General features: G+C 37.6%; 5 protein-coding genes across 7 annotated transcripts; 1 reads left to right on the top strand and 4 right to left on the bottom strand.

The window, feature by feature from the left end:
• Nucleotides 1-74: 74 nt before the first annotated feature.
• Nucleotides 75-12,589, bottom strand: vib (phosphatidylinositol transfer protein vib). 3 transcript variants are annotated; one of them, XM_030386995.2, is made up of 10 exons: nucleotides 12,443-12,589; nucleotides 11,887-11,932; nucleotides 5,430-5,460; nucleotides 5,239-5,350; nucleotides 5,009-5,160; nucleotides 3,458-3,538; nucleotides 3,132-3,241; nucleotides 2,801-2,980; nucleotides 476-2,734; nucleotides 75-429 (listed from the first exon to the last, which is right to left on the bottom strand). In XM_030386995.2, the coding sequence occupies exons 2-9, from the start codon at nucleotides 11,901-11,903 to the stop codon at nucleotides 2,596-2,598; spliced, it is 822 nt and encodes a 273-aa protein (XP_030242855.1). In that variant the 5' UTR covers nucleotides 11,904-11,932; nucleotides 12,443-12,589; the 3' UTR covers nucleotides 75-429; nucleotides 476-2,595. The 3 variants fall into 3 exon arrangements, with proteins under 3 accessions (XP_030242855.1, XP_030242856.1, XP_089112427.1); XM_030386996.2 differs by lacking the exon at nucleotides 3,458-3,538 and adding an exon at nucleotides 3,795-3,872 and having other exon boundaries at nucleotides 12,443-12,587; XM_089256301.1 differs by having other exon boundaries at nucleotides 12,372-12,564.
• A 4-nt stretch (nucleotides 12,590-12,593) lies between these two features.
• On the top strand, nucleotides 12,594-14,603 carry RIOK2 (RIO kinase 2). The gene is made up of 4 exons (XM_030386984.2): nucleotides 12,594-12,946; nucleotides 13,003-13,381; nucleotides 13,446-13,637; nucleotides 13,689-14,603. Exons 1-4 carry the CDS (start codon nucleotides 12,739-12,741, stop codon nucleotides 14,545-14,547), a joined length of 1,638 nt encoding a protein of 545 aa, XP_030242844.2. The 5' UTR covers nucleotides 12,594-12,738; the 3' UTR covers nucleotides 14,548-14,603.
• A 3,759-nt stretch (nucleotides 14,604-18,362) lies between these two features.
• Nucleotides 18,363-19,836, bottom strand: LOC115563667 (uncharacterized). The gene is made up of 2 exons (XM_030386989.2): nucleotides 18,662-19,836; nucleotides 18,363-18,592 (listed from the first exon to the last, which is right to left on the bottom strand). The coding sequence occupies exons 1-2, from the start codon at nucleotides 19,746-19,748 to the stop codon at nucleotides 18,387-18,389; spliced, it is 1,293 nt and encodes a 430-aa protein (XP_030242849.1). The 5' UTR covers nucleotides 19,749-19,836; the 3' UTR covers nucleotides 18,363-18,386.
• Nucleotides 19,837-20,825: 989 nt separating this feature from the next.
• Nucleotides 20,826-22,393, bottom strand: LOC115563668 (uncharacterized). The gene is made up of 2 exons (XM_030386991.2): nucleotides 21,102-22,393; nucleotides 20,826-21,042 (listed from the first exon to the last, which is right to left on the bottom strand). The coding sequence occupies exons 1-2, from the start codon at nucleotides 22,171-22,173 to the stop codon at nucleotides 20,846-20,848; spliced, it is 1,269 nt and encodes a 422-aa protein (XP_030242851.1). The 5' UTR covers nucleotides 22,174-22,393; the 3' UTR covers nucleotides 20,826-20,845.
• A 1,317-nt stretch (nucleotides 22,394-23,710) lies between these two features.
• LOC115563669 (uncharacterized) lies at nucleotides 23,711-25,184 on the bottom strand. Its single transcript, XM_030386992.2, has 2 exons — nucleotides 24,007-25,184; nucleotides 23,711-23,948 (listed from the first exon to the last, which is right to left on the bottom strand). Exons 1-2 carry the CDS (start codon nucleotides 25,046-25,048, stop codon nucleotides 23,743-23,745), a joined length of 1,248 nt encoding a protein of 415 aa, XP_030242852.1. The 5' UTR covers nucleotides 25,049-25,184; the 3' UTR covers nucleotides 23,711-23,742.
• Between the last annotated feature and the right edge of the window lie 1,606 nt (nucleotides 25,185-26,790).

Raw genomic sequence — 26,790 nt, 5'->3', positions numbered from 1 at the left:
AATTTATTTCTGAAGTTTCATTGTTGTTGGCTTCGAAAATATGGAAAGAAGTCATTTTCGTATATTCTTCCTACTTCTTGTTTTTTTTTTTTTTTTAATCTTCTAAATTTGTCGTGTACATTTGAATGCCTAAATTGTATTTGGAATCTAATTTTTGCCTTTTGTTGTAGAAAGTGTGCAATAGTTTTTGGTTACCCATGCCAATATCATGAGTATTATTGGCTTATATGGATAGTGGGACCAAAAAGGATTTATTGTTGAAAATTGAGTCCCTCGACAGTTGCTGCGAATCAAGACTTGAATAACAAAAGGGAAAGAGCAGCTAACTTCGACAATGCCGAAGCAAGTAAATTCTTCACAAATAGTAACGAGTGAAATACACAAAATAAAAAATGCCTGACAAATTATATTACCTATAAGAATTAGTGTCTCAATGATCCTATGCAAATTTAGATGTATATGTACATATATATACTATATATGTAAATGTGTATGTATAGTTTTTCTCTCATTAATTTTTCCGATTGAAATACAAATAAATTCGAAGAAACATTTAGAGCGCATTTTAGCAAAAATGTATTGCGTATATCGTATAAGTATGTGTACGTATCATACATTAGCTATATATATATATATATATATATATATATATGAATGTATATGTATATGGGTAAAATATGCTGAATGCATTATTCAGTCAACGAACCAACGAAATTGAACGGCAACTCACATAGTAAATAACAATTTTTTACTTTATACAAATACAAATACAAATACTATTTGTTGAATATCAGCAGCTCATAACGCATTTCACTTCAACATATAATCAAGTAATTTATTATTTCGCTAATGTGTGTGAGTGTGTGTTGCAAGTGTATTATGTACATTCACACGCATACATACGCTAGGCCACTTGTATGCATGTGTGTGGGTCTCTATGTGCGTTTACATTTCGAGTCCCTTTCGCCTGTAAAAAACGCAGCCCCATAAAATATGCAATACTTCCAGCATAATTAATTTAATATATTTTTTCGGTTGCTATCCACGCAGTTAAGCTTATGAGGTTCCATTAATTTCACTTTACTTTAAAGATACTTTATACAGCATGTCTGGTATTCATTCTCTATCAAGAGTGCCTCCAGTTTGTTCTTTTTAGACAGATATTTTAAAGTTCCGTTAAAAGCCGTTAGGTTTTTTTTTAAATGGACGTTTATAGATAGATAATGTTAGCACTTTGAGCAGAAAGTAGCGGCAAGTACTTGAAGAGTTCGGTGTGACTATAGCGCAGTTAGGAGTTGTCAAGAGGTGCCTTAAATTTGTATGTGTGTGTGTGCTTTAAATCGCGTTTTTTAACATTACATATAGATCTGGCAGTATATATAATATATTGGCTTATACAAAAATATTCGTTGATGAATTCTAAAACTATTTGATGTTAAAGTTTGCAATGGAATTCATGCAATTTAAACAATAAGATAAGATGTGGCTATCAATTGATTTAGTCGTGACACTAGCCTAATCGGTGACACGGCTCTTCCACCTGCCCTCCATATGGAAAGTTTGTAAAATAAAAGTTACAAAAGTTATTGCTTACATATAACAGATAAGGAAAGGAAGAGGAAACAAAATAACCCGTTTTATTCGTTTGGTTTCCATTGTGTGCACGTTTAAATATTTCATGATCTCTGTATTCTGCATAAAATTCAGCATTTGCCCCAACGTATTTTTAAATGCAAATCTCATACAAGACATACTCGCACACGCTTTCCATGTAAATATATACATATATATTATATATATACATCACATGAGGAATCGGACGACTCTGTGGCTAATTTGCATATGCCACAAAGTTCTTCTATATTTCATCAGTGTGTGTGTGTGAATGTGTATATTCCTATAGTTATTGCACAACATCAGTTAGTTGATTTCGACTTTTGTTTGTTGGTTTTGCTTGGCTTCGATGCACTTTTTATTCATCTCATTTAATTTCGGTTCTGTTTTGTTTTGTATACTTTTTTAATGCAATACCTTTGTGGTTTTCATTTACACGTAAACTTTATACATTGTCGGTCATTTAGTTGGTTTCATTTACATTTGCAACTTAAATGATTTATTTAAACAACTCAAATTGAACTTTTAATTATCCGATTAATAGGTCTTTCCGATAATTAACATAAAAGCGTGACTTTTAATTGGGCCGACGGTTGTGTAGGTGTGCGATGTGCATTCAAAAGCTGAACTGTTTGTATTTGTCTGTGTTAAGCCTGCTTACATTTACATATTCAAAATAAAACTTATCTAACGGGCACTGTTTTTTTGTTGCTGCTGTAAGGGTGCTACACTAGAGCTAAGCTTTGCTGCTGTTGTTGTTGTTGATGTTTTTGTGGTCATACACTTGGTGTTTGCTTTTGTTGTTGCTTGTTATAAATACATGAATTTATGTAGATTTCATTTCATTTGATTTTTATGTTAGTTTTGTAAATTTATTTATGCATTTCTTTCCATTATTCAGTTGCATCTCTTTGTTGTTGTTGTGTTAACAGTGTTGTTTTGTGTTTTTACAAGTACATATCTAAACATTTTCTACTATATTTAATCACCATCTGCACGCATGCCCCTGACCGTGCCCGTCTGGCGCGCCTTATCCAGCTCCTCCTTAACCTCATCCTCAATCGCACGTATATCGTCCATTGTTAGACCGTACCAGCGATCAGTTGAACAAAACACTTGACTGCAAGCATAGGAAATATACATAATTTAGTACATTTGATATTGAATTTGCGTTTCCTTTGCTCACCGATGGAAGTTTGTGAAGAGACGTCGCTCCGACTTCTGTATGAAATTCTCAACTCTTGTCTGCAGGCCAAACCATTTAAATTCGCATGTCACTAGCTTGTAGCAGGTCATGACTGGATCAACGCGTTTCTTCCAATCAGGTCCCAAGAGAGGACCACGTCCAGTTTTTTTTGACTTGTAGCTGCAGATAAATTTGATATAGGGTAAGCAATCAATGTTATATTTAGATATTGATCGAAAAATTACTTCATTTTATGAGCACTTTAATTAACACTCCGTATATATCAGCAGCAATGTGCCGAAAGAGTAGATTATCTGTATTTCGCACTTACGTCGTTGGATCCTCTTCGGGCTTGTAGTCCGCAGGCAGAACCGAATCATTGGCAATGTCAATGTAAACCACCTCGCGGAGCTTCAGCTTTTCTGGGGGGAGTTCGTGCACCTGTAAGCACAATTACACAATATTTACCGTTTAGAGGACATTAAGGACAGAGGAGTAACATTTAAAGCGATCAAGATTTAGATAGACATAAATTAGCTAAGTAGGAAATAATAGGGACATGCACATCTAACAAATAGTGAAGAACGCAATGATTAAAAGAATGTTAGATAAACGCAAATGTAAAATGAAATAAAAGGTTATACCCAAAGCACTCACATTATTACTTTCGCCACAATCGCCGGAAAAATGTAATGAATCAACATATACAAAAAAGTTGTGATTCATAAAGCGAGGATTCTAATATTGAACAGCCAAATTATAAACAGAAATGCACACGCACATCAAAATAAACGCACCCAATAAATTTTGAATTGAAATTCCATAATCAAAAATTGGCGAATTTTGAAATGATGATTTTTGAGTTTTTGAAAATTGTTTTGTTTATGCATTTAACAAATATTGTTAGTATTTATGCGTATTTATAGTGTAAGTAATGGAAGAAAAAGAAAGAAACACACGAATTAGTCAATTTATGAATTGAAATTTCACTTACATTTTCTGATTCTCCCGAATCGCTCACGTGCAACGTGTCGATGGTTATTTTGAAGGCATCTTTCATGAATTTTGGATTCTAGAAGAGGCCGCATAATAGTCAAGTACAGTTTTGTTAATTATAAATCAGATTTCACACTTTCCCCATCATACATGGAACCCATTCGGAAATTTCAATTTAAGCTATGTTTATTTAGAATTCTATTTTATTTATACATATTAGAATATTCTCATAAATATTTGATCGATCAAATGATTCGTTGAAAAATGTTAAAAAATAACTACATTTTATGGGTATTGTGGGTTCTTCAATTTTTATACCTTGACCCCATCGAAAATGAAATGTATGCAATAGGCAGATGGAGGCGTGGCAGATCCCTAACTGGGTCGATATGGCGTGTCCGTCTGTCTGTCCGTCCGTATGAATGCATAAATCTCAGAGAGAGCTAGAGGGCTGAAATTTGGCACGCATACTCGTGTATACCACAGTACAAGTTGATTTTTCGATAACTCGTCTGAAACCTTTTTCCGAATTGGCCTAATTTGAGCACTTTTAGACCTGGATACTTCAGATTTATTATGTATATATGTACATATGATGAATACAAACATTTTGTAACTTATAGATTTTGGATACCACGCCCCTTTTGCCCCTAATTTGTAAAAACAACATATTTTAAGTACTAGATACTTGTGCTTTGGAATATACACACATTTGAACATTATGATTATGTTCTGAAAGTTTTATTAGAGTTGTCATGATTTTGTTATGATTTTGAAAATTTATTACATTTAATTGTAGTGTTTTATTATTTATGTATATTAATACAAAGCCGACGAAAGTTGTACTCTAATTTTAAGATTTTATTATTTTTTATAATTTAGTTTTTTAATTATTTTTAAGATTCTGAATATTCACTAAATTTAATGGTAATCTATTATTATTTTTTAATAAAAATTCAAATTCTTTAATTCTATTAGTGTTTGGGTTAAATCAAATTTAATTCACCTATATTTTGATAAGGAAGTTTGCACGAATTAAGATATGCACGTAGCATATAAATATTAAAGGCTATCAACCTTTACGCGGAATAATAATGCCAATAGAAATTGCCTGCCTTATCTCAACCCTTTTATGTCGACCGAGTTTATTTGTAGATGCTTAACCTAGTTATACGAATTGAAAACAACTTTTCGCATTTAATGTATATTTACCGTAATAACCGTTCGACAATAGGGATAAGCATTCCATGCCTCTTCGTGAATCTCCAATGAGCCTTTTGGCGCCAATAGTCTTATGAACGCTGGAACTTTTGATTGCAAATGGTAGATCTTATATGTATACTGACCGGAATTATATTTGCCGCCTAGATATATAGAAGGATAAAGACAGTTAAACACCCAAGTTGAAGCAAAATACATCATATTATGGACAAGCTGCTTACCCAATAATGGAAAATTTTCAAAAGGCTCGTTTTTTAATACCTCAATGCCCTCGCCGCCTCCCGTGTTCTCCTTTGACGCCTCCGCAACCGTGAATAATTGTGCTATTTGATACTGTGAAAGTAAGGTGCAAAAGGAACGTCGGGTTCATAAATAGCAGTTCGGAGCACGGCTGAATAATTCGTTCGCTTACCTCTTCCACGGTTAATGGCAAAGTCACGCGGCTGCAAAGAGTGGGAGGGAGACAGAGAGAGAGAGAGAGAGAGAGGGAGAGAAAGAGAGAGGCAATGAATGCGTATGCAAACGAAAGAAGGTATTTTTAATTATTTAAATTTAATAAGTGCTGTGTATTTAATTAAATCTAGGCCATAGGTAAGCAGGTTGCCAACAGTTCCTTTGCTCTGATAAATTATTTCCAGAGGCAGCCTAAAAGTGTGCCACACTTTAAGCTACACACACACACACCCATGTACAAATTAATTGAGAAAGCGAGAAAGTGAAAGAGGTGACAGAGAGGGGTGCTCGCAGGGGCGCTTTCAAAACATAATTGCGTTGGCCTTGAAACTTATTCGCATTGGCTTTAGTTTGTACGGTTTTTGTGGTATAAGCCCTAATTGAAAAATTTCTGCCTCGAATGCGCGACGCTAAGCTTTGTTTTATTTACGAGGCCGACTTGTGTTTTCTCTCTAAGTAATTCAGTAAATATGGAGAATAGTGGAAACTGAAAATCATAGATTTTATCTAAACATACTTTATAAATTAATTTAAGTCGTCGGATGTGTATTTATATTGTTTTTGTCTGTCTAAAAATAATACAATTTATGTAGGTGAACCAATTTAAAATATTTAATTCGAGTGGCTAAAATCCTTGTTTTAAAGGCATTAGATTAAAGCATACATTTTTTTTGGGTTGAAATATAAAAAGGCGGGCTTCATTTGCGGATCGTGACGTAAGCTTTTGATGCAGCCATTAAGCCGGCCAAGGTGCAAAACTTGGCCCATAAAACTGACGCAGTCAAGATTCTCATTTAGCCGCGTTTTATAAGTGTCGTCACCTTTTTTTCGTTAGAGGAACGAGGTAAGTGTTAGGGGCAGGGTCTGTCGGAAGGTCTTGTGTTGTCAGAGGCAACTTCCAGTAGCAATTAACCTTTTGCCATTGTTGACACGTGTAATGATGTGTTGCTAATTGGCTGCCTAATCGGCCCTCGCTGGGCGGTCTGTCTTATTGGACTCCGGCGAGTCGCTCAAGCTCTGTCGAGCCAGACGAGCAAGCGAGAGGTTAAAGGGATGCTCGCCTCCTTCGCCTGGCAACACTTTGCACGCAGTCGCTGGCAGAAGGCCTCCATGCTTGAGTGGGCGTGGCTGCACAATTTATTCACAAATTGTGAAAATTGACTTATTTACACTTAATTTGGTGAGCAAATCGGATGGTCCTCAAGTTCAGCGAATGGAGCCAAGCAACGGGCAGAGAATTAAAGCATGTAGATGAAGTAATATTGCTTAGAAAATTACACTGATAATTTTATTATGTATTGTATATAACAGATGCTTCAATTAGAAAATGTTGCTCACTTTAAAATAGCGTTTATTTGAAAAAAGATCTAGAATAATATTTTCTATTATATTATCGCTAAGTGATAATACTTTCTAATCAGCAATTTTGAATCATATGTATTGTTCAGATGCAACTTTCTGCATTAGCAATATATGTAAATATGCGCACAGTAGCAATGTTTCTAAAGTCATCCAATAATTGCAGAGAAATCATTAATGTTACGTTTCGCTTGTCACCTTAATCAGTTGCCGTTAAATCAACTCAAATTGGATAAAGTAATGACGCTCATAAAGACTCATCTGCTCTCCCTTTGCTCAGTGTCTTACAGCTGCCTTGAAGTGGCTCAAGATAATATCAACAGCAATGGCAATAGCAACAACGATTCCGGAGAAATGACTGCGGCAAATTTGTTTGCCAAAAGAGATAAGTAAATAAGTTTTCTACAGAAGGAAGGGCCTTAAGTAACTGCGTCAATAGTCGAGCAGTGAGAGGTCAATCGAATTGTTTCAGAAAGTTGTGGAAGCAAAGCGAAATGACAAAGAAGGCTCAAATAAAAGGAGACAGAGCAGAGGAAACCTATCGAAGATGAAGTGAAATAACTGTATTCGAGAAATACCAATCGATGAATGGTTTTACTAAATCCAAAGATTATACGGGGATTATTAAATATCCCAAGCCGGAGTTGATATGGGTTCACACTTCCAAAGATCAGCAGGAATAGAAATGAACCAATTTGCAATCTTTGATACTGGAAGTGCAATATAACACACGAACAAGATGAAAGAGACAGAAGCCTGCCGTTGGAAAAGGACAACAAGTGGGCGGCACTTTGGAAATTGCTGCGATGTGCTTCAACTGTCACGAGTGACTAAAATAATAAAAATATCACATCTAATATAATAATAATTGTGAAGAACTCTTAATGGGCGACCAGAGACAACAAAAAATGGAAAAACGGATTGTGGGATAAATAGCTGAGCCAAGATGAGGGCGATGCTTTCAATCGAGGTCCGAAATACAAGAGGCATTGTTTTGGCCTTGTTGGCATAATTGAAAATTGAAAGTGAACACGCCTGAGGGTGTGAGTGTCTGTATGTGTGTGTGTGTGCATATCATTGTGTGGTTTGCTTGTTTGTTAGCTGGTCAGATGAGAGACATTCTTGGCTTAGGCTCGACTGATTGTGCGGTTTGTTTGTGGACAAAGGATTCCACCTGAATGGTCGATAGAGATTGCCTTCATTTAATAATTGAAGCACAGCAGCAGAGCAATAAATTAAAGTGCCTTAAATACCTTAAATATGTAGACAAATTCTGACTGGATGAAAACTATGACAAGTAAAGTTTACTCAAAAACTACTTTAAAGTATTTTACCCTTTTAGTGGATATGATAAGGTTTAGCCTGACTGATTATAAGTTTTATTATTCAATGTAAAGACAGTCAAATCTAAGTCTAATTTTAATTACATGTGTTTAACGAGATCAGTTTCATTTTTTATATGCAATAACTATATATATTAAATAATATTATATTGTACTTAGTATTAGTACTATCGTAGCCTAAAGTCCCCTTTAAGCTTTGCTCAAAATATTTAGACGGCTAAACGCTTCAATTATTATCTTGGCCGTCATAAACAAAACACTGAACTATTAAATTGGAGCTGTGGGCTACATTTGTGGGGCTAAACTGTAAACTGTCTGGCCATGTTATCTAATCTCTGGTAACAACCAGTCGTATACGACCATCGAAACGTAAACCAAATTGAACATTGCGGATTGCGGCTAAATGAGCGAACGCCTGTGCCGTTTGGAAATTGACCTCAACGCGGAAAGAGACAGAGATATCACCAGAAATAAATGGACGTAATGAGAGAGAGGGAGACACAAGATACAAACTACTATAAATCGGACCCATTATTAGCTATAAAGTCACGCAAGTAATAAATACAAAATGATGACTACTTTTATGACAATTTGACACAAAAATATGACTATAGATCAAATAGGAAACAGTTTTACTGACATGATCAGAATATATTGGATGGTAGATAGGCATACTCTGTCGATAATAATATTATATATTATATTAAATAAATGAAAAAAAAAAATGATATGGGATATTATTTTTTTTTTTTTTTAGCTAATATAAATCAACTGTCATTTATTTTCTCATGATCGTTCATAGAGAGATTAACTTGTCGCTAAAGGTAGTACAAATAAATATATAACTAATAGTCAACTAAAATATGCTCTTGTGCTTCCTAAAAGAGAAAGAAAAAAACCCTGTCAGTGCTCTATAATATTAATTATATCTCTTTCAATTCCAGCCAATCATATGCGATTAAAATTAAGAAAAAAACAATGTTACACCAAATGTTCGCACACCTCGCAATAAAAGTGAATGTTTACAAAGTAAATGCATAGGGGTTTAACCATAAATCAATCTGAATTCGATTTGGTTTCTTCTCATTCTGTTTTATTATTTCGTCTGTATTTGTATTATTCTGCAACTTTTATTTGTTTATTTCTATTTGCAGAATACAAATTTCAACGCTTCGTATGAATGATGAAAAAGTGCACCCATTGCGAGAAAGCGCATAAATATGTCAATTGCCGTTGGCAATCGGAAAAACTGGTCGGGAGTGCATGGCCAAAATATACCCTGCAGAAGCAATATTTAATATATGTGTCAAATAAATACGTATATACTGTATAAACTAGGTTTATCATCATAACATACTCTGCTGATTATCGATATTATGAATCGATGCAATAACTCGAATTTGTGCTGAATGATTGCGAGAGTATTTTTGTCTTCCATTTAGCCTTTTGTATTCGATTTTAATGGGCACACGTTATGAACATAAACAGGAATCGATATTGTTAATTTGAAGTGCCGGCTCCCCACTCTCTAGATCATTAATTAATTACTGATGTGTGGTTAAGAACTGTTTACGAGCTCGCTCCAACTTTGTAACTTTTATTACTGTCGACAGTTTACCCATTCACAATTTCAGATAACAAATACAACAAAATATATGAGAAACAATTTATCGCTTACTCTGCGAATGACCTACGTCCCCCCGGTCTCCTTCTCGAGTCCCGCAGGCCAGCACAAAATTTCATTAGCGACATACATATATTTACCTTTTGTGGTAAACAAAGAGAACTTCATTTAGTTAGAATTCGGTATTTTTAGCTTCTTCAACCTTTTGCTTTAGTGTTTATTTTGCGAAAAGGCTCTTTGACCTGTGCTTAATTGAATTTATTAACACGAAATGAAAAATTGAAATTGAGAGCTGCAACTTTCAATTAATTCGATTCTATTGAGACTGAAATATATTTATTTAACATTTATATCATCCAGGTAATGGTTCGCTTTGTGCATAGAACATGTCGAACATGCTTAAATCTAATTTATTTCGATCTTAGCAGTTTTATTTTTGGCCATTTCCGCTCGATAATGACGAATTTCGGGTACGTAATGGCCAGATGGCCGGAGACTTGGCTAACGAGCGACACCTGCAAATGAGAAAATGCACTCAGTTTATACGATGTGCCAATCGACTTACAGTTGACATCAACTATCAGAGCTAATTTCATTTTTATTGAAACTTGTGACTATACAAAATTGAACTATTTCCTAAATAGTATTATAACTATCAAAATAAATGTATAAATATTCAATACAATGTATTTGGTGATACAATCTGCGTATTTTATTTATAAAAGTAAATTAGCATTATACATATATTATATAAGTCGCGTTTTCTTTAAAATTTCTATTTGTTATCAAATCGATATCATAACTTTGAAAATATAATTATTTTTAGCACTCCTAGAAAGATAAGCAATTTGAAAATACCTATGTATATACTGTTTATCCATCAAATAATGTGTGTGTGTTTTTATATACATATTCATAATCGTTAACATATACTTATTTATGCTTTTCAAGTGCCCTTAATTCAAATTAGTCACAATTTATCCATATATGTATGTACATAAATATGCCTGCTTGTTTTTTATAATTATATACATATGTATATGAATGAAATATATTTTTATTATTTATATTTAAATATATATATGTGTAAATAGTCCCCACACCGTACAATACGGTTATAGCTATATTCTAGAATGTAATTTAGCATTTAAATTGTCAAAGTAATGCCCTAAATAGCCCTCTAGTCAATTAATACCGCATACATCAGGCATTCAGTATGAACTTAACCTGAGTGCTCGAGAGAGAGAGAAAGAGTAAATACACAAAGTAGCACACATGCACATACATATCTAATAGGAACAGGCGACGGCGTTATCACTATTGCCAACTTGTTTGATTAAAACGTTGTTGCTGTTGTTATTGTTGTTGTTGGCGCAGCGACTGATAACGCAGCTGGAAAACCGGCGCGTAAAATTGCACAAAAGTGAAGTCGAAAATGAAAAGGCAAAGCGGCCGATAGAGAGAGCGAGATAGTGAGAGGGAGAGCGAAAGTTGCTTGACAAAAATGAGTCACACACATTAAAAGCAAAGAAGCATTGCAAACTTTGCAGCACTCACAACGCCAACGGCAACATTGTTAACGTGGCAAGCTTCACATACTTTAACATTTTAGTGCCTTACGAAAAAAGTTATAATTGAAAATAACACACAAATAAGTAAAAAGCTGCGCTCATTTGAGTCAAAATCCAATTGCCGAAGTTAGCGTCGACGCTTATTACGTCATCGACTAAGTCATTGTAAACAACCAAAAATTTAGCAATGACAAATAAATGTGGAAAGCGGAATAATTTTTTTTCTTGTAGATACGGCAACATTTGCTCGAGAAAAATAAAAATGAGTCCAAAAACACAAATTTAAAGTAGAAAGTTAATAAATTAAAGCAATTTTGGAGCGGTTGGCAACGCGGCAACAGCAGCAGCAGTGCGAGAGTGCAAGAGAGAAAGAGCGAGTGCGTCGCAGCTGAGAGTAAATGAGCGTAAAATCGATTTATCACAATCAGCGGCTTGTACACGTTTTGCGATTTGTGAAGGACCCACAAATACATAGATAAAAGTCGAGAAATGAATTTAAAAATATTTAAATTTACTTACAATTCTTTGATCTGCATTTTCCCAAATGTATTGCTCCGTTAATTTACTGCTTGACAGGTGTCGTTTCGTCGGATGGGAGAATGGTGGTGAACGATAGAGAATCGGAGAGAAGAGAGGGGAAATTTTGATTTAGATTTTTGTTTTATTTGTTTAAATTGAATTTGTTGCACTTGAATGCAACCTTCACACACACAAGCACGCAAGCTCACACACATACACACAAACATGGACGTTACACGCGATCACGGGCAAGGATGCATTTTTGCTTATATTTTCAATGACAATGTAGGAAATTAGTTTGCGGCAGTTTTTACACGTTTCGTTTGGTTTATGTATGACAACGTGTTATGGTAAATGCGACCGCTGACTGCTCACTTTTCTGGCATTTATTCTTTTTGTTGTGTCGGCAAAAAGCACGAGTCATACGCAGCCACACACACATTTGTACAATATTAACGCGACCGCTCTCACATACATACACATACTCGCACACACAAACCAACACAAGCGGAGAGCGAATGGTGCTTCAAGATAATTTTATAACAAAAACACGTACAACTTCTATTGCTAATTGTGTTTAACTGGCGTTTTGTTTACTCGCGGTAGCGCTTTTCGTAGCCAGTTTCAGCAGTAATAGTAATTGATTTTTGTACACGACGACCAGACGAAGTGTGACCGACTATTGGCAACCAAAAAATAATGCATAACTCTACGATACTTTTGACTTATGAGTACTTATCGAAATAGATATTACTGCCAATATCGATACAGTGGTCTCAGTAATCGTTTTACCTGCACGTGTAAGACTCAAAACAAATTTAATGAACGTAATTTGCTGAAAACCACAGAAGAATGGGTAAATTAAATGTGACAGTGTTACGCTATCTCACCAGAGAAGATTTTCGTGTGCTCACAGCCATCGAAATGGGCATGAAAAATCATGAATTGGTTCCAGGACCACTAGCTGCTGCGATTGCCAACCTTAAAACTGGAGGCGTACATAAATTGCTGAAAGAACTCTGCAAGCACAAGTTGCTCTCCTATGAGCGTGGCAAGAAGTGTAGGCAAAACGTTAAAAGAATATATGTTTTTTTTGCTAAAAGCTGTATTTTGCAGATGACGGATATCGCTTGACTAACACTGGCTATGACTACCTCGCATTGAAGTCTCTCACGTTGCGCGGCTCTGTTAGCTCCTTTGGCAACCAGATTGGCATTGGCAAAGAGTCGAACATATATGTGGTTGCCGATGAGGAGGGCACACCTATTTGCCTGAAGCTGCATCGCCTAGGACGCACCTGTTTTCGCAATGTTAAGTCCAAGCGAGACTATCATGGACGCCGGCACAAAGCCTCTTGGCTCTACCTGTCTCGTATTTCTGCTACACGAGAGTTCGCCTATATGTCTGCCTTATATGATCGCGGCTTTCCTGTGCCCAGGCCCATTGACTTTAATCGGCACTGCGTTCTTATGGAGCTGGTCAACGGTTGGCCCATGTAAGTAGAAATTAAGTCAGTTGAGTCTGTTTTCCATTCAAGTTATAATGCCATTCTCCTACAGGACACAGGTGCATGAGTTGCTGGATGTGCCGCAAGTCTATGATGACCTTATGAATCTCATCGTGCGTCTTGGCAATTCGGGCGTCATTCACGGTGATTTTAATGAGTTTAACTTAATGCTCACCGATGACGGAAAGCCCATACTTATTGATTTCCCTCAGATGATGTCTACTGCCCATGAGAACGCTCAATTGTATGTGACTGAAAATAATCTGATTCAATACTAATGTATTTCCCTTGACAGCTTTTTTGACCGTGATGTCACGTGCGTGCGGGAGATGTTCCGTCGCAAGTTTGGCTATGAAAGCGAGGATTATCCCAAATTCAGCGATTTGGTGCGTGAAGATGACTTGGACGCAGAGGTCCATTGCACAGGCTATGGCTTCACCAAGGAAATGGAACAGGATCTGCTACAGGAGTACGGCATGATTGAAGAGATGCCAAATGAAGAAGAAGAGGCTAACGACGAGCCGCCAACTCTGGTGCCCGCTGCAGCCGCTGAGATAGATGAGTGCCGCAGGCAATTGGAGAACGAAGTATCCTACAGCGAGAGCAAGCCTACGCAGCAGAAATCGGACGATGCGATACGGCGTTACATTGAGTCGTGCACGCAATACCTAGGCAATCTGACTGTCGGTCCCGAGGTATCCGATAACGCTTTAGCAGCAACACCAAAATCTGTTGCCCCCGCACAGGTCTCGCCCATGAGCGAATCTAATAAAGTTGTGAAAGAGACAGCTGATTCTGCTTCAAATGAAAAAGAAGCAACTGCTCTAGCTGATGATGCACAGTCCATCAGTTCAAACGACTTGGAAACGGATGAAATGCCAGAACTGGCCGGCCTCGATCCCAATTCTCGCATGTACCGCCTTAAGATGGTTGAGCAGATGCTTAACGATGCACGCAGTCAGCGCTCCTACTCCACAACAGCCAGCACGATAGCTCCTTCTGTGATTACAGATCGCATACGTCGCAACATGGACGTAAAGGAAAAGCGGGATCAGCGCAAGCGTTGCGTTGCGAAGGGAGAGGCGAGTGCTGTGCATCGCCATCGTAAGGAAAACAAAGATGTAGTCAAGGAGTACGCGGGCTGGGATTTTTAGATTAATTCTAATCCAAATCTGTGTATTTACTCCTTTACAATTATCTACGACCTTATACATATATAATATAGCAAGTAGTTGTATAATACTATTGAAAACTGTTTTAGGAGTAGTGGAAGTCATATCATTAGTCTCTTGCTTTATCACCGTGCGTTAAGGTATTGTACTGCGAGAATCGACTTGGCTAGCTCTGGCACTATTTTGCCATAGATGAAGATATTTGGATTTTGGTCAAAAGTGATCTTTACCATTGCGGACTCCGTTTCGGACGTAGTTAACTTTGATCCTGGTCATAATTCTCCCCAGTTGCTGGATTAAGAGTTACGTCTTTAAATTGCAGCTCTTCATCAACTGCAGAATAGCGTCTACCAGTGTTGCCAATTTTTGTTGAGCAAAAAAAACTGTTTTTAGGGGGAAGATACAAAAACCAAATATATTTTAAGAACTTGAAATCATGGCAATCATTTCTTCAACCACCGCAACCCGTATCTGTGAATCTATTTTTTATTAATTTATTAAATTTTATTAAATGTAGAACCGGTACAACAAGAAAAATAAGACCATAACAACACAGGGAGGTCAATTAATAATTGAGACGAGCCCCATACCGAGTTATGGGGATTTTAAACAGATCTGACTAAACATTTTACCCACCTGCGCAATTGCAAATAAAGTAATGCAAAAGTGGCCAAGTTCCTAAGTTTCATATTTCCTATTGAATCCTTAGAAACACGCCTCTCAACTCTCTTACGTTTCATTTACATAGTTGTTCTGAATTAAATATAAATCATATCCTAGTTTAGTTAGTATATTACCGCTTGGTTCTTTCATTGAAAAATTTTTTTATTTCAAGTACAATGAAGAAGACTTCATTCTTCGTACGAATTATCCCTACAAAATACGGAAATTGGCTCAATAAATAAAAAAGAAGAAATAAAGCAAATTGTCGTTTAAAAAATCCAGAAATCCCGTTGCCCGCTGTTTAGAATTATTTCCCACAGTCGGCTTTCCAAAAAAGCCAGATTTGACAGAAAAAAGCTAATTTGGCAACACTGGCGTCTACATAGGAAACGGTCGTCGGTGCTGTTGCCGTTCTGTCTTTTTCCATATGAAGACTGTTCCACTGCGAGAATCATGTCTACATATATATTATATACTATGTACATTGTATATCTACAATCTGTTATCAGATTCATCATTAGACTGTACGTCTGAGAGATTGTACATCTCATGAAACTATTTATTCCAAATATTCCAAATGAAATACGCCTTTCACAAATATGATGTCGGATATAGGGGTGAGGGTAATTTTAACAAAAATCGAAATTGTATAAAATCCTATTGTATTGCATTGTATGCATCCTAATATATATCTTAAATTTGGAGACTCTAGCTTTGAAGATGTAGGAGATATAAATTTATAACTGATTTTCGATAAGGTTTTTTATCGGTAAAAAAATAATGGGATGAATTATCGTTTTTTAGCGATAAGCTTGATATCCGATCTATATATACGGACATTAGAAAAAATTTTGATGTCTCTAGCTTATATATCTTCTGAGATCGACGCGCTTAAACTTACGAACAGACAGACAGACGGACAAGGCCAAATCGATTCAGCTCGTCGCCCTGATCAAGAATATATATGTATATACTTTGTTGGGTCTGCCACGCCGCCCTGATTTCCCATTATACTGGTTTTCCATTTTCTATGGGTTAATGGTATAATAAATAAACTAGGAGAGTAACTGCAACCGACTTCATAACACTCGTTAAGTTGTCTTAATAATATGTTCATATACTCAGTGTGCTTCCAATAAATAATTTGGTGATCAATAAATATCAATGATCTGCTCTGTTTCAATATTCAACAAATTAATTCTCATAATATTGGCCATACTGCAGCGCACCCCAATATATTTTTAAGCTGCGTACCAACAGACAGATCGTGGGGATACAGTCTTCAATTCGCACAATGTTCCTAATATCTCATGATATATATTATTGAATACGTTGGTATAGCTGCCTCCTGCCTGGGTCAAGTTGAATAAATGTTTAGACTAAACCTAGAGGCTTAACTATACGAACAGATCTTAAATAAGACATGACATGACTTAGCATCTTAAAAATAAACGAAGCTTCGCGAAATTGAAATTGTCGAGTAACTTAGGTAAATAGTCCCTTTCATGCAGTCATGAAATTGTTTTATGTCTGTCTTAGATAAGATAAGATTATGATAACGTAAAAGCTATTCAGTTTTTTATACCCTGAACCCATTGAAAATGGGAAATCAGGGTATAATGGTTTTGTTGAAATGTATGAAGGAGGCGTGGCAGACCCCACAAAGTATATATATTCTTGATCAGCACGACGACCTGAGTCGATTTGGCCCTGTCCGTCTGTCTGTCTGTCAGTCCGTCCGTCCGTCCGTCCGTCCGTCCGTCCGTCTGTCCGTATGTATGAACGCGTCGATCTCAGAAGATATAAGAGCTAGAGACTTCAACTTTTTTTTAAAATGTCCGTATATATCGCGCGCATATCGAGTTTATCACTAAAAAACGATAACTCATTCCGATATTTTTTATCGATAAAAAACCTTATCGAAAGTCAGTTAAAAAATTATATCTCCTACATAATTATAGCTAGAGTGTCCAAATTTTAAATATATATTAAGACGTATTTTATACAATTTCGGTTTTTGTTAATTTTATTTATTTACCTCCCGCCCCTATATCCACCCCCTCACCCTCATCTTTGTAAAAGTCGTATATCAAATACTAGAGACTTGTGCTTCGGTATACACATACATTTGAACATCATGATTACGTTTTGAAGTTTCATTACGATCGTACGTCTAGAAATTAAATTATTCAACAAATAAGTTCTCATAATATTGCCAACACTGCAGCGCAACCCAAGCGCAATCCCCTGTATATGTGAGTGTGTGTGTGTATGCGTGTGTTTGTTTGTATGTGCATGTGTGTGCGTGTGTTTGTTTGTATGCGTGTGTGTGTGCGTGTATTTGTATGGATGCGTGTGTGTTTACTAATTATTATTGAAATATCAGTTGCTTGCAGGGTTCAGGGGATCTCGTAGTCGAGCAGTCTCGACTAGAGCTTTCTTACTTGTTTACTTATAGCTTGGCTAATATAATTTCGATAGTGTGGATATGAATTTTAAATAAATAAATAATTTAATAATTCATAATATGCATATGGATTTAATAGGTCCTAGAATCTTCTGATGGAAGTAAGCTCTAAATTATCATTTATAACTCTTTCCCAACGGTAATTAAATATATTTATAGTTTATCCGCTGGCTTTTGAATAATTATTGATTAGAGAATATCTAAAGATGGACACAAGGATAGGCTAACAGTCGAACGCGTGGTTACATCGACTATTCCAAAGATGGATTTAGATGAATATCCTTTGTACACACCATTAAGGAGACTAAGAAAATTCTAGTATTAGTGAAGAGCTAGGACATAATTTATATTCTAGCATTTTTAATTTGTTTTAATTAATTTTTGTTAACACATGTATGTACTTATACAAGTAAAAGAAATATTAAATCTCGACTATAAATTATGTTTTAGTGGCATTCAAATTTGCACCTATACAATTAAACAGATTGTTAATCGAATTATTATATTGAAGGATGGGAAAATTCTGGAAAAAATTAATATAACCTCGATTTTCATTTTTGATAAACTAAAATAAATCTTCGTGCAATATACGGCATTCTCTTATGACAGGAACATTTCAGAAGAGTCGCATGTTTGAATATTTGGCATATATCTTTATTAAAAACTGTCATTTTATATATTAAAATTTTTATTAATTTTGTTCCACCAAATCTAGCAGACCACTGCGGTCGAATTCGGGTAGCCATTTTATAATAATATCTTGAAGCCTCTTGTTGGTGTACATAGATTTTCTGAAGTTTCGGCCCCGTTCATCGTCCACCATGAGTCCATTGAAGTCGGCATCCTTCGTTTCTTCGTTGAGCATTATGGCCTGGCAGGTCAGACATGCGGTGACGGCTATAAAGGTATATATATATGTATATATAAATATAGCTTCCATCAAACAATTGAATCAACTGCTCTCACCCATGAATTTTCCTTTTTCGAGTTGCAACACCAACTGCCTGAGCGTGGGTATATAGCCACTAAAATTCAGTTCACGCAGGGTATCTACCAGCACCTTGTGATAGTATTGGATCAGGGCGCTTAAGTGGCTGTTGCGCACCTCAGGCACGAGTGAGGTGTAGAAGAAGTAAAAGAGATCCACGGCAGGCGGTGCCCAGGCTGAGAATTGAAAGTCAATCAGCAGCAAGTCCAGCTCGCTGTGAGCAGTCTTTTTTCTCAGCATTATATTGTTTGTCCACAAATCGCCGTGAGTTAGAGTATTGAACTCGTTTTCTTGTGGATCGTAGACTTTCTCCGTATACTCCATCACATGCTTCTGCAGACCTCTGAGCTTGTCCTCGTATACCTTGCCCAGCTCTGGACACTGCCCGGCAAAGTCGGCGGCCATGCCCATCAGGCTCTCAAACATGGGCGTGAATCCTCGGGTGTGACGATTGAAAATACCATGATCCAGTTTGGGGAGGAGTCCGGGCTGGCGCTCATTGAGCACTGATGAGCAGGCGTGCATCTTTGCCAGCTTTCGGAGCACAAGCCGTGTGTGCTCCAAGTCGAAGCCGGTCAAGCGGTCGCCCAGCACGTAGTTCAGTACAGCGAGGTCCTCAAAGATGATGGCCGAGTGCTCGTAGTCTACATGGATCGTCTTGGCAAATAGCTTCTCCGATTGTGACGTGCCCTCTAGGAGAAGAGTTAGCTGGGGAAGGATCTTATCGTACATGACCATTTCAGTGTGGCTCGCTTGGTAGCTGGCGAAGATGTTTGATATGAACGGATCGTTCTCATAGGTGGTCTTCACAATGAAGAACTCCGTTTCGCATTGCGTGCTTCCACCTGGGATGTAGTCAACTTTGATCCTGGTCATTATGCTGGCATAGTTGTCGCCCTTGGCCGTCGCTGGCTTAATATTTAGATTTCTAATGCTCAGCCCTCCGTCCTGCTTATGGTGCCTGAGAATAGTTTCCACATAGGACTCGGTCAGCCACTGTGGGGCAGGATGAAAGCTGTCCCCATCTTGGCTGCCGTTGCTGTTGCCGCTCTGTATTTCAACCATGTTAAGATGAGTCTCGAGTCTCGCAACGATTCGCAAAGTACTCGCAATTTATAGTCTGAGGCTCGCATTCATTCCGAAAGCTATGTGTATATAATCTTGCTTATGGCAGTCGTAAAGCTGGCCGAGCTAGACAATTGTCCTATCTATGTCTGGCTGGCATACGTGGTTACATAAGATTAGAAATATATACATATCTATTAATTTCAATCTGAATTTGCGTTGTCATAGGAACAGAAATAAGATTACTATTTACATAGCAGATACGTCAGACACGGAATCGGATAGTTGTATAGAGAATTAGGTATATTGTAGAAGGTATAAAATAAGCGTGCGCTTCATAAAATATTCAGATTTTCAACAACTTTATCTACCGTGTAGTTCATAAAGTATATAAGGTGTATATAGTGTATATGTATGTATATGAGAGCTATTTTCCACAATAAAGGTAGAGCATATGAGTGGATAGTTTCACTTATTAGCTTTGCGATTCCATTCTCAACGACCATATTCTAGCATTGAAGAGCATATCTATATTTGAAACATTCTCGTTGTTGTCCTCGGCTTATAGACGTGGTGAATCGGCCGTAGATCGGTAGAATAGGTATACATATTCGCGGCGAGAACTTATTTTAAATATATGTATATATATGTATATATGTATATATTCTTAATGACAATTATACATATGTACATATAATCTTAATCACGAAAGAGCTTACAATATTGTCACATACTTATGCTTGAAATATTAAATGCATGTTCATATATACCATATATAGTAAGAGATGATCAGCTTTTACAATTGTATAAGCATAGTTTGAACTCTGTATGTCTTGCAAATACAAATATAATTTTCGCAGGGGAGGGAGAGCCCCTCAAACTGCATTGGAAATAGTAGAGAGTATTGCTTTGGCAAGTATACACATCTCACTGTCAATATCACGCTCTCAAATTAAATCAACAAATTTGATTTTAAGGCAAGCTGATTGAAATAAAAGCTCTAGACGGCGTTCAGGGTATCTCCTATTCTTTACTTCGACTTCTTTATTCAAGAGTATTTTTCGATATATGGATTGCATAAATAACACCAATTTTATTTACATCTCATCGAGCAGTCCTTTGTGTTCTAAAATAGGCAAGATTTCTCTTAGTTTCCTTTGGTATAGCTCGCTTTTATAGACAGCAACTCGCACAGCCGCATCGGCCACAGAGTCAGACAGCGCTTTTTCGATGGAGAATTCCTCGGGCCCAGTGTGCAGCATGGCAGCCAAGAATACCAATGAGCAGAAAACACCTATGCAATAGAAACATGTATTTATTTAAAAGTTTCGACTTAAGGCGCGAGCTCATTACCATAGAAGCCACGCGCTTGAAATTGCTGTTGAAACTCAAATAGGCTGGGCACTTGACCCTTGTATTTCAGTTTAGTTAGTGCCTCCACAAGATTCTGGTAGTAGAAATGGACTAGCTCGGCCTGATGATACCTAAACAGATCGTTCTGCACCGAGGTGCAGAAGAAGTAGTGCAGATCGATAGCCGGCGAGCTCCAAACGCTAAACTGAAAGTCTATGAAGATCACATTGTCCGGTGTGCCATCGTTCAGGTAATTGAACATGATATTTGTAGTCCATAGATCGCCGTGGCAGAGAGTTGCAAAGTCTCCCTTGTTTAGCTCCATCGTCCGCTCGCCGTATTCCATGATGTGATCGATGACTCCGTTCAGCTTAGCTGCATAGCGCTTATGCAGGGCCTTGTCATCCTCGATGGATGTTATTAGGGCTCTCAGCATATTCTGCATAATGGGCTTGTAGGCTTGGGTGTATTTATTGAAGAAGCACCGATCGTATTTCTGGCCGTAAATCCCTGGCTGCCGCTCGTTGAGCACCGCTCCGGCTGCATGAAATTTCGCCAGTTTTTCCAGCACCAACCGAACGTGATTCAGATCCAATTGCTTCAAGCGATCCGCGACAGAGTATTTGTCCAAGGACATGTCTTCAAACATAATCGAGTCGTGCTCTCGATCTACATACACTGTGCGAGCAAACATTTTCCGACTGTCCCCAAGCTCCAGCAGAATGATCTTGGCCAGCTTGGGCAGCTCCTCCTCGTACATGTCCATTTCACGGACATAGACGCCATATTGCTCCAGCAAGTGAGCAGCCGGATCCTTGTCGGCGAATGTGGTCTTCACAATAAAGTTGTCTGTATGCTGGCACAGATCCTTGTCTGTGTACTCAACGATGATCCTCGTCATGACGCTTGCATAGTTCTCCCCATTAGCCGTGGCCGGCTGGATGTGCAGCTTCTGAAGCCGCAGCTTCGACTCCTTAAGATAGTTTCGCATCCTCTGCTGGACGTATTCGCGGGTGAGCCAATCCGGAGCTGCCAGTACCTTTAGGTTTGCGTAGGAGCTTTGCTTGGGCATGATGATCAAACTGTATCCACGGATATCAAGCGCTTCTGAGCTGCGTATGTGGAGTTGATTGCCTTTTATACGACGCTGGGTGTCAAGAGAAAAGAGCTGGACTATGTATATATACAAATATATCTAGCTAGACTTTACAGCTCTAATTGTCGCTCGCGACTGCACTCGTCATCGTCGTAACTCAATTGAGGCTGCCGGAGGTAGTATACTAATGCCTTATCATAGGCGAGCGTCTGGGATTTATACTAAGATTCAAACAAGATTGTTCATTATTTATTCTAGTATCGCGCTCTCGGTAAATACTTTTACTCGCCCTCAGAGCTGTCGTTGATCTGTTCAGCATTGATAAATATGAATAGGAATAACAAAATATATGTATATGCAGCCCCATAAGAAGAGTTATGTTAAAGTCTTCACTCTCTTTATAGTGAGTTGAACATATATATATGGATTTTAGTGATTTTCGATCTATTTTACTTGAAGATTGCTGAACAGTCACAGAAAACCGACAGGCATAACTGTTTTGGGTTTTCTAATAATAGTAATGGTCATTATTATTTTTAAATTATTATTATTCAATATTCTACTGACAGAAATCGTTTATTTATTAATATAACATCGATTAACCTTCAGGAGTCCCTTTTAATCTGAACTATGGGATTATTCGGTAGGTGTTCATTAAATCTTATGAGAGCTTTTAATGGAAAGTTAGAAATTCTGGTATTATGTTGAAGTTGGATTTCATGAGAATAAGGTGTCATCTTTCATATCCCAACTCATTATTATCTTTGGATTCTTATTGAAAGATATGGCGCGTGCTATATAATCACGTGGACGCCACTTAGTTACTTTTGATGGGCATTGGTGTTGCTTGTGCTATCATTTTATTTAACACCTTCCCTGAGTGCGAGTACGGTAGATATATGATATTTGTTTTACAGCTCGAGCCGTCTGACGTGTGCCAGATAAATATATCTTAATCTTAAATGTGATTTAAGTTTAGGCCACACCATAAACGACTCTAACAGCCTGACCTCGACCTTTGGATTAGATAGTTAGAAAGAATGGAAACGCATGCTTGGGTCTACATATCGTAATTTCATAGATTGTGCCTACAATGTATTGTATATTTTTTTAAATAATATTTCTCTTATTTTGAGAACATATGAATGCATGGAATACTTTTGATCGAAGCATGAAACCCTAATGCGAATGCGTTAAATCGTCCAGCCAGGCTACAATACTTTACATTTAGAAGTTATGCCTCAAACCTCGAAACCAAATATTCTTTGTGAAAATAATCCATTTTGCTCTGCAATTTATGCGCAATTTAATAGACTTCTTTGTATGGAGCCTCGCTATGGAGCCTCGCTAGGGAATTATATTCATATGTTATATTTCGTAATATATTTGATGTGGAGGATCAGGAAAATTTGCATCGTCAACAGTTGTGGCTAAAAATTTGGTGTCTAAGCTAATAAGTTTGATCACCTCAAGGTAATTACTAACAGTTATATAAATATGAGTCTTGAAGGCATTATTAGTCTGAAGTCTTTTTGTATTTGTCGTTTAACAGCACTGATTAATCTCCAGGAGCCCCTTTTTATCAAAAACTGGCATCAGCGCCTTGAGATTCTGCTGAACTATGGGGTTGTTATATAGCCGATTCTTAAACCGAGTCGCACGCTCATCGTCGTTCATGAGAGCATTGAAACAGGCGTCCGTTGGGTCCTCGCTGATCATGACGGGCTGCACCACAACAGCCGAGTGCAAAGCTATAGGAAAACAATGAATTAATCTTAAGTTACGTCGAGATAATCTCTGGACGTTTACCGAAAAATCGTTTTTGCTCGGCTTGCAGCTGAAACTGATGCAAACTGGGAATGGGATTCGCTTTGTAGTTGAGTTTTCTGAGAACATCTCTGAAGATGCGATGATAGAACTCAATAAGGGAGCTCTGCTCCTCTCGCCGCAGGGGCTCCCTCAGCGATGTATTGAAGAAATGGTGCAAGTCTATGGTGGGCGATCCCCAAAAGGAGTATTGAAAGTCAATAAGGAGAATGTCCACTGGACGACCCGTGTCCGCATCGTATTTGACCATCACATTGTTGGTCCAGACATCTCCATGGGCCAGGACGTTCACAGAGTCGTTTAGCGGGGCAAAGCAATTGCGGCCTATGTCCATGTAGTGCGGGGCTAGCTCGAACAATTTCTGCCCATAGTGCGCAATCTCAGGCTCCTGGCTCATCCATCGCGCTGCGGCCAGCAGGCCGCCCACAAAGTATCCACTGTAGGCATTGGTATAGCGATTAAAAAACCCCCGATCATATTTCTCCAAGCTGCCACGGCTTCGCTCATTCAATGCAGCCGAAGTGGCATGCATCTTGGCCAGCTTGCGCAGAATCAGGTGGGCGTGCTCCTTGTCCAGGCGCTTGATCCGATCGGCCATCACATAGTTGTCTACGCTGAGATCCTCGAATATGATGGCCATGCGCTCGCGATCCACGAAGATGGCCGTGGGAAACAACGGCTCGAACTCATCGATCTCCTTGAGCAGCTCATTCAATTTCGGTAAAACCTGCTCGTATATGTTCATTTCCCGATTGTAGATATCATACGGAGCCATCAGCTCCTTAGACAGCTCGTCGTCATCAATGGAGGTTTTCACTATCAGGTTCTGAAGCAACTCATCTGCTGGTTCCTGGGAGAGTGTGAAGCGCACCCGCACCCTGGTGAGCACACCGCCGTAGTTCTCGCCCGGGCCCAGAGCCGGATTTACGTCAAGCTGCACAATCTTCAGCTCGGCGTCATCGTAGTGCACCCTCAACGCATGCCTGATGTAATCGTGCGTCAGCCACTCAGGTGCCGCTGCCATAGTGTCTTGGTGTATGTGGGATGTCGTAGCTAGTGTTGCATCTTGAGCGGGCTCGCAGACTTTTATACGAGATGAAAGCTGCTTTTTAATACAATTGAATTATATTTACTTAAGGCAGACCGACTATCTGTTGCCCTGCCAGTGCGCGACTCTTTTATACCCGAGCAAACATTTGCTTTGCTGCTACTATGGGTTGCTTTTCTTATATTATCGCGTCTGTGACGTGCGCCAGCCGAATTGCTGGCTGTAATTGTGTGGGGACTTATCTAAGCCCCAGTGCAATCTAAATGATATACGGATGGGAATATCACTCTAATATAGTATAATCACTAATAATAGTAGTAATACTGCCATTATAATACAGTGAAATCCAGCTATAACGACGCTCAAGGGAGTCAAGTCAACCAGTCAATGGAGTATGGCCACTCTGGGAAGAATGGTTTCTCCGTACCACGCGTAGATCAAATTCCGTTTTTGGGGCCAGAGTAACAGAATTTCGGATAGAGTTTCAAATATAAGTAGTAAACAATTACAATAAATTTGGAAAAATGGAGTTACAGTTGCAGATATAAGCAATATGCTATGCAATGGGCTATCTGGACCATTTGCTCAGAAGTTATTATGAAATCATTTGGTCTATTGGCGAGACCACGTTGTAATTAACGCCAAGTGTTTTAGCTTTGTTTGATTATATAAATAGAATTGCAATTGTGATTGAATTTGCAGCTGTTACTTTAGCCTTGCATTTCTTATTTCGGTAGCTAACGACAGTCTGAAGAGTCAAAACTCGTCATCTACTTAGTTAGAGAGCCGCAACTTGGACTTCTTTTCGAAGTCTTCTATGATTTGACTGTGAGCTAATAAAAATGTACGTAGGTTTACTTTAATGCTTGGCTCAAAGTGTGAAGTGAATTATCAGAAATACCATAGTATTGATTAAAAATAAAATTCAATGAAATGAATTTAGGATTTAAGAAAGCTGGAAATCGTTGGGGGATTAATAAAATATTCACAAAATTTAATTTTCAATGCTTTGTTTAATTTTTAAATTATTATTTTTTTTTTTAAGATAGACTTAAAAAATGTATTTTTTTCCATTTTCAATCACTTTTGATTACCTTATTAAACGAAATTGTTACATATTGAAATAAAAATTATTAATGAATGATTATGAATTTATTTTTGAATTATTGACGTTCTATTTCATTTAATATCCACTTCAGATTTAGTACTGTAATTGTGGTAAGCTTGTAGCACGTCACTGGGCATTCTCCATAAATTATGTAATGATTGAAATTTCGTTTGCTACTACTTTGTGCACGTATGATTTACCGACTTAAATATTTATTATGACTATTTACCCAGACACAGTAACTGTCTAAATATTGGCACTCATAAAAGAAATTAAAAGGCCATTCGCTTCCCACGTGCTTTTTCTTTCTTTTTTGACAAAAAATGAATAGTATAAAAATGAAATTGTTTAATATTTATTCAAAGTTGTCCTGTGTCACATACATATATACATATGTATACGTTATGTTCGCATGGCAACATTCAAGAAATAGCGTTTTATGCAACTTTGACTATCTTACGATGAGGCTAAGCCAATTAAAGTGAGTTTATCGTTTAAAGGGCAGCAGCTGCAGAGCGTGGGCGAATCTAAGTGGGATGGTATGGCACAATTTATGAAGCCTAAATATAATCCGTAGGCACGCTATGCATAAATTTACAAATATACTAAA

This window comes from Drosophila navojoa, chromosome 2, assembly GCF_054131105.1.
Source record: "Drosophila navojoa isolate 15081-1374.11 chromosome 2, UAZ_NAV_1.0, whole genome shotgun sequence".
Taxonomy (NCBI): domain Eukaryota; kingdom Metazoa; phylum Arthropoda; class Insecta; order Diptera; family Drosophilidae; genus Drosophila; species Drosophila navojoa.
This window is presented reverse-complemented; position numbering and strand designations above follow the sequence as displayed.

Coding starts and splice junctions, on each gene's coding strand:
- RIOK2 (XM_030386984.2), top strand. CDS start 12,739: ATGGGTAAATTAAATGTGACAGTGTTACGCTATCTCACCAGAGAAGAT. Junction 13,382..13,445: donor CTGGTCAACGGTTGGCCCAT/GTAAGTAGAAAT, acceptor ATTCTCCTACAG/GACACAGGTGCATGAGTTGC. Junction 13,638..13,688: donor GCCCATGAGAACGCTCAATT/GTATGTGACTGA, acceptor TTCCCTTGACAG/CTTTTTTGACCGTGATGTCA.
- LOC115563668 (XM_030386991.2), bottom strand. CDS start 22,173: ATGCCCAAGCAAAGCTCCTACGCAAACCTAAAGGTACTGGCAGCTCCG. Junction 21,043..21,101: donor TCAAGCGCGTGGCTTCTATG/GTAATGAGCTCG, acceptor TCTATTGCATAG/GTGTTTTCTGCTCATTGGTA.
- LOC115563669 (XM_030386992.2), bottom strand. CDS start 25,048: ATGGCAGCGGCACCTGAGTGGCTGACGCACGATTACATCAGGCATGCG. Junction 23,949..24,006: donor CGAGCAAAAACGATTTTTCG/GTAAACGTCCAG, acceptor GTTTTCCTATAG/CTTTGCACTCGGCTGTTGTG.
- LOC115563667 (XM_030386989.2), bottom strand. CDS start 19,748: ATGGTTGAAATACAGAGCGGCAACAGCAACGGCAGCCAAGATGGGGAC. Junction 18,593..18,661: donor CGAAAAAGGAAAATTCATGG/GTGAGAGCAGTT, acceptor ATACCTTTATAG/CCGTCACCGCATGTCTGACC.
- vib (XM_030386995.2), bottom strand. Junction 5,161..5,238: donor TGAAAATTTTCCATTATTGG/GTAAGCAGCTTG, acceptor CTATATATCTAG/GCGGCAAATATAATTCCGGT. Junction 3,242..3,457: donor ATTGTGGCGAAAGTAATAAT/GTGAGTGCTTTG, acceptor TTGTGCTTACAG/GTGCACGAACTCCCCCCAGA.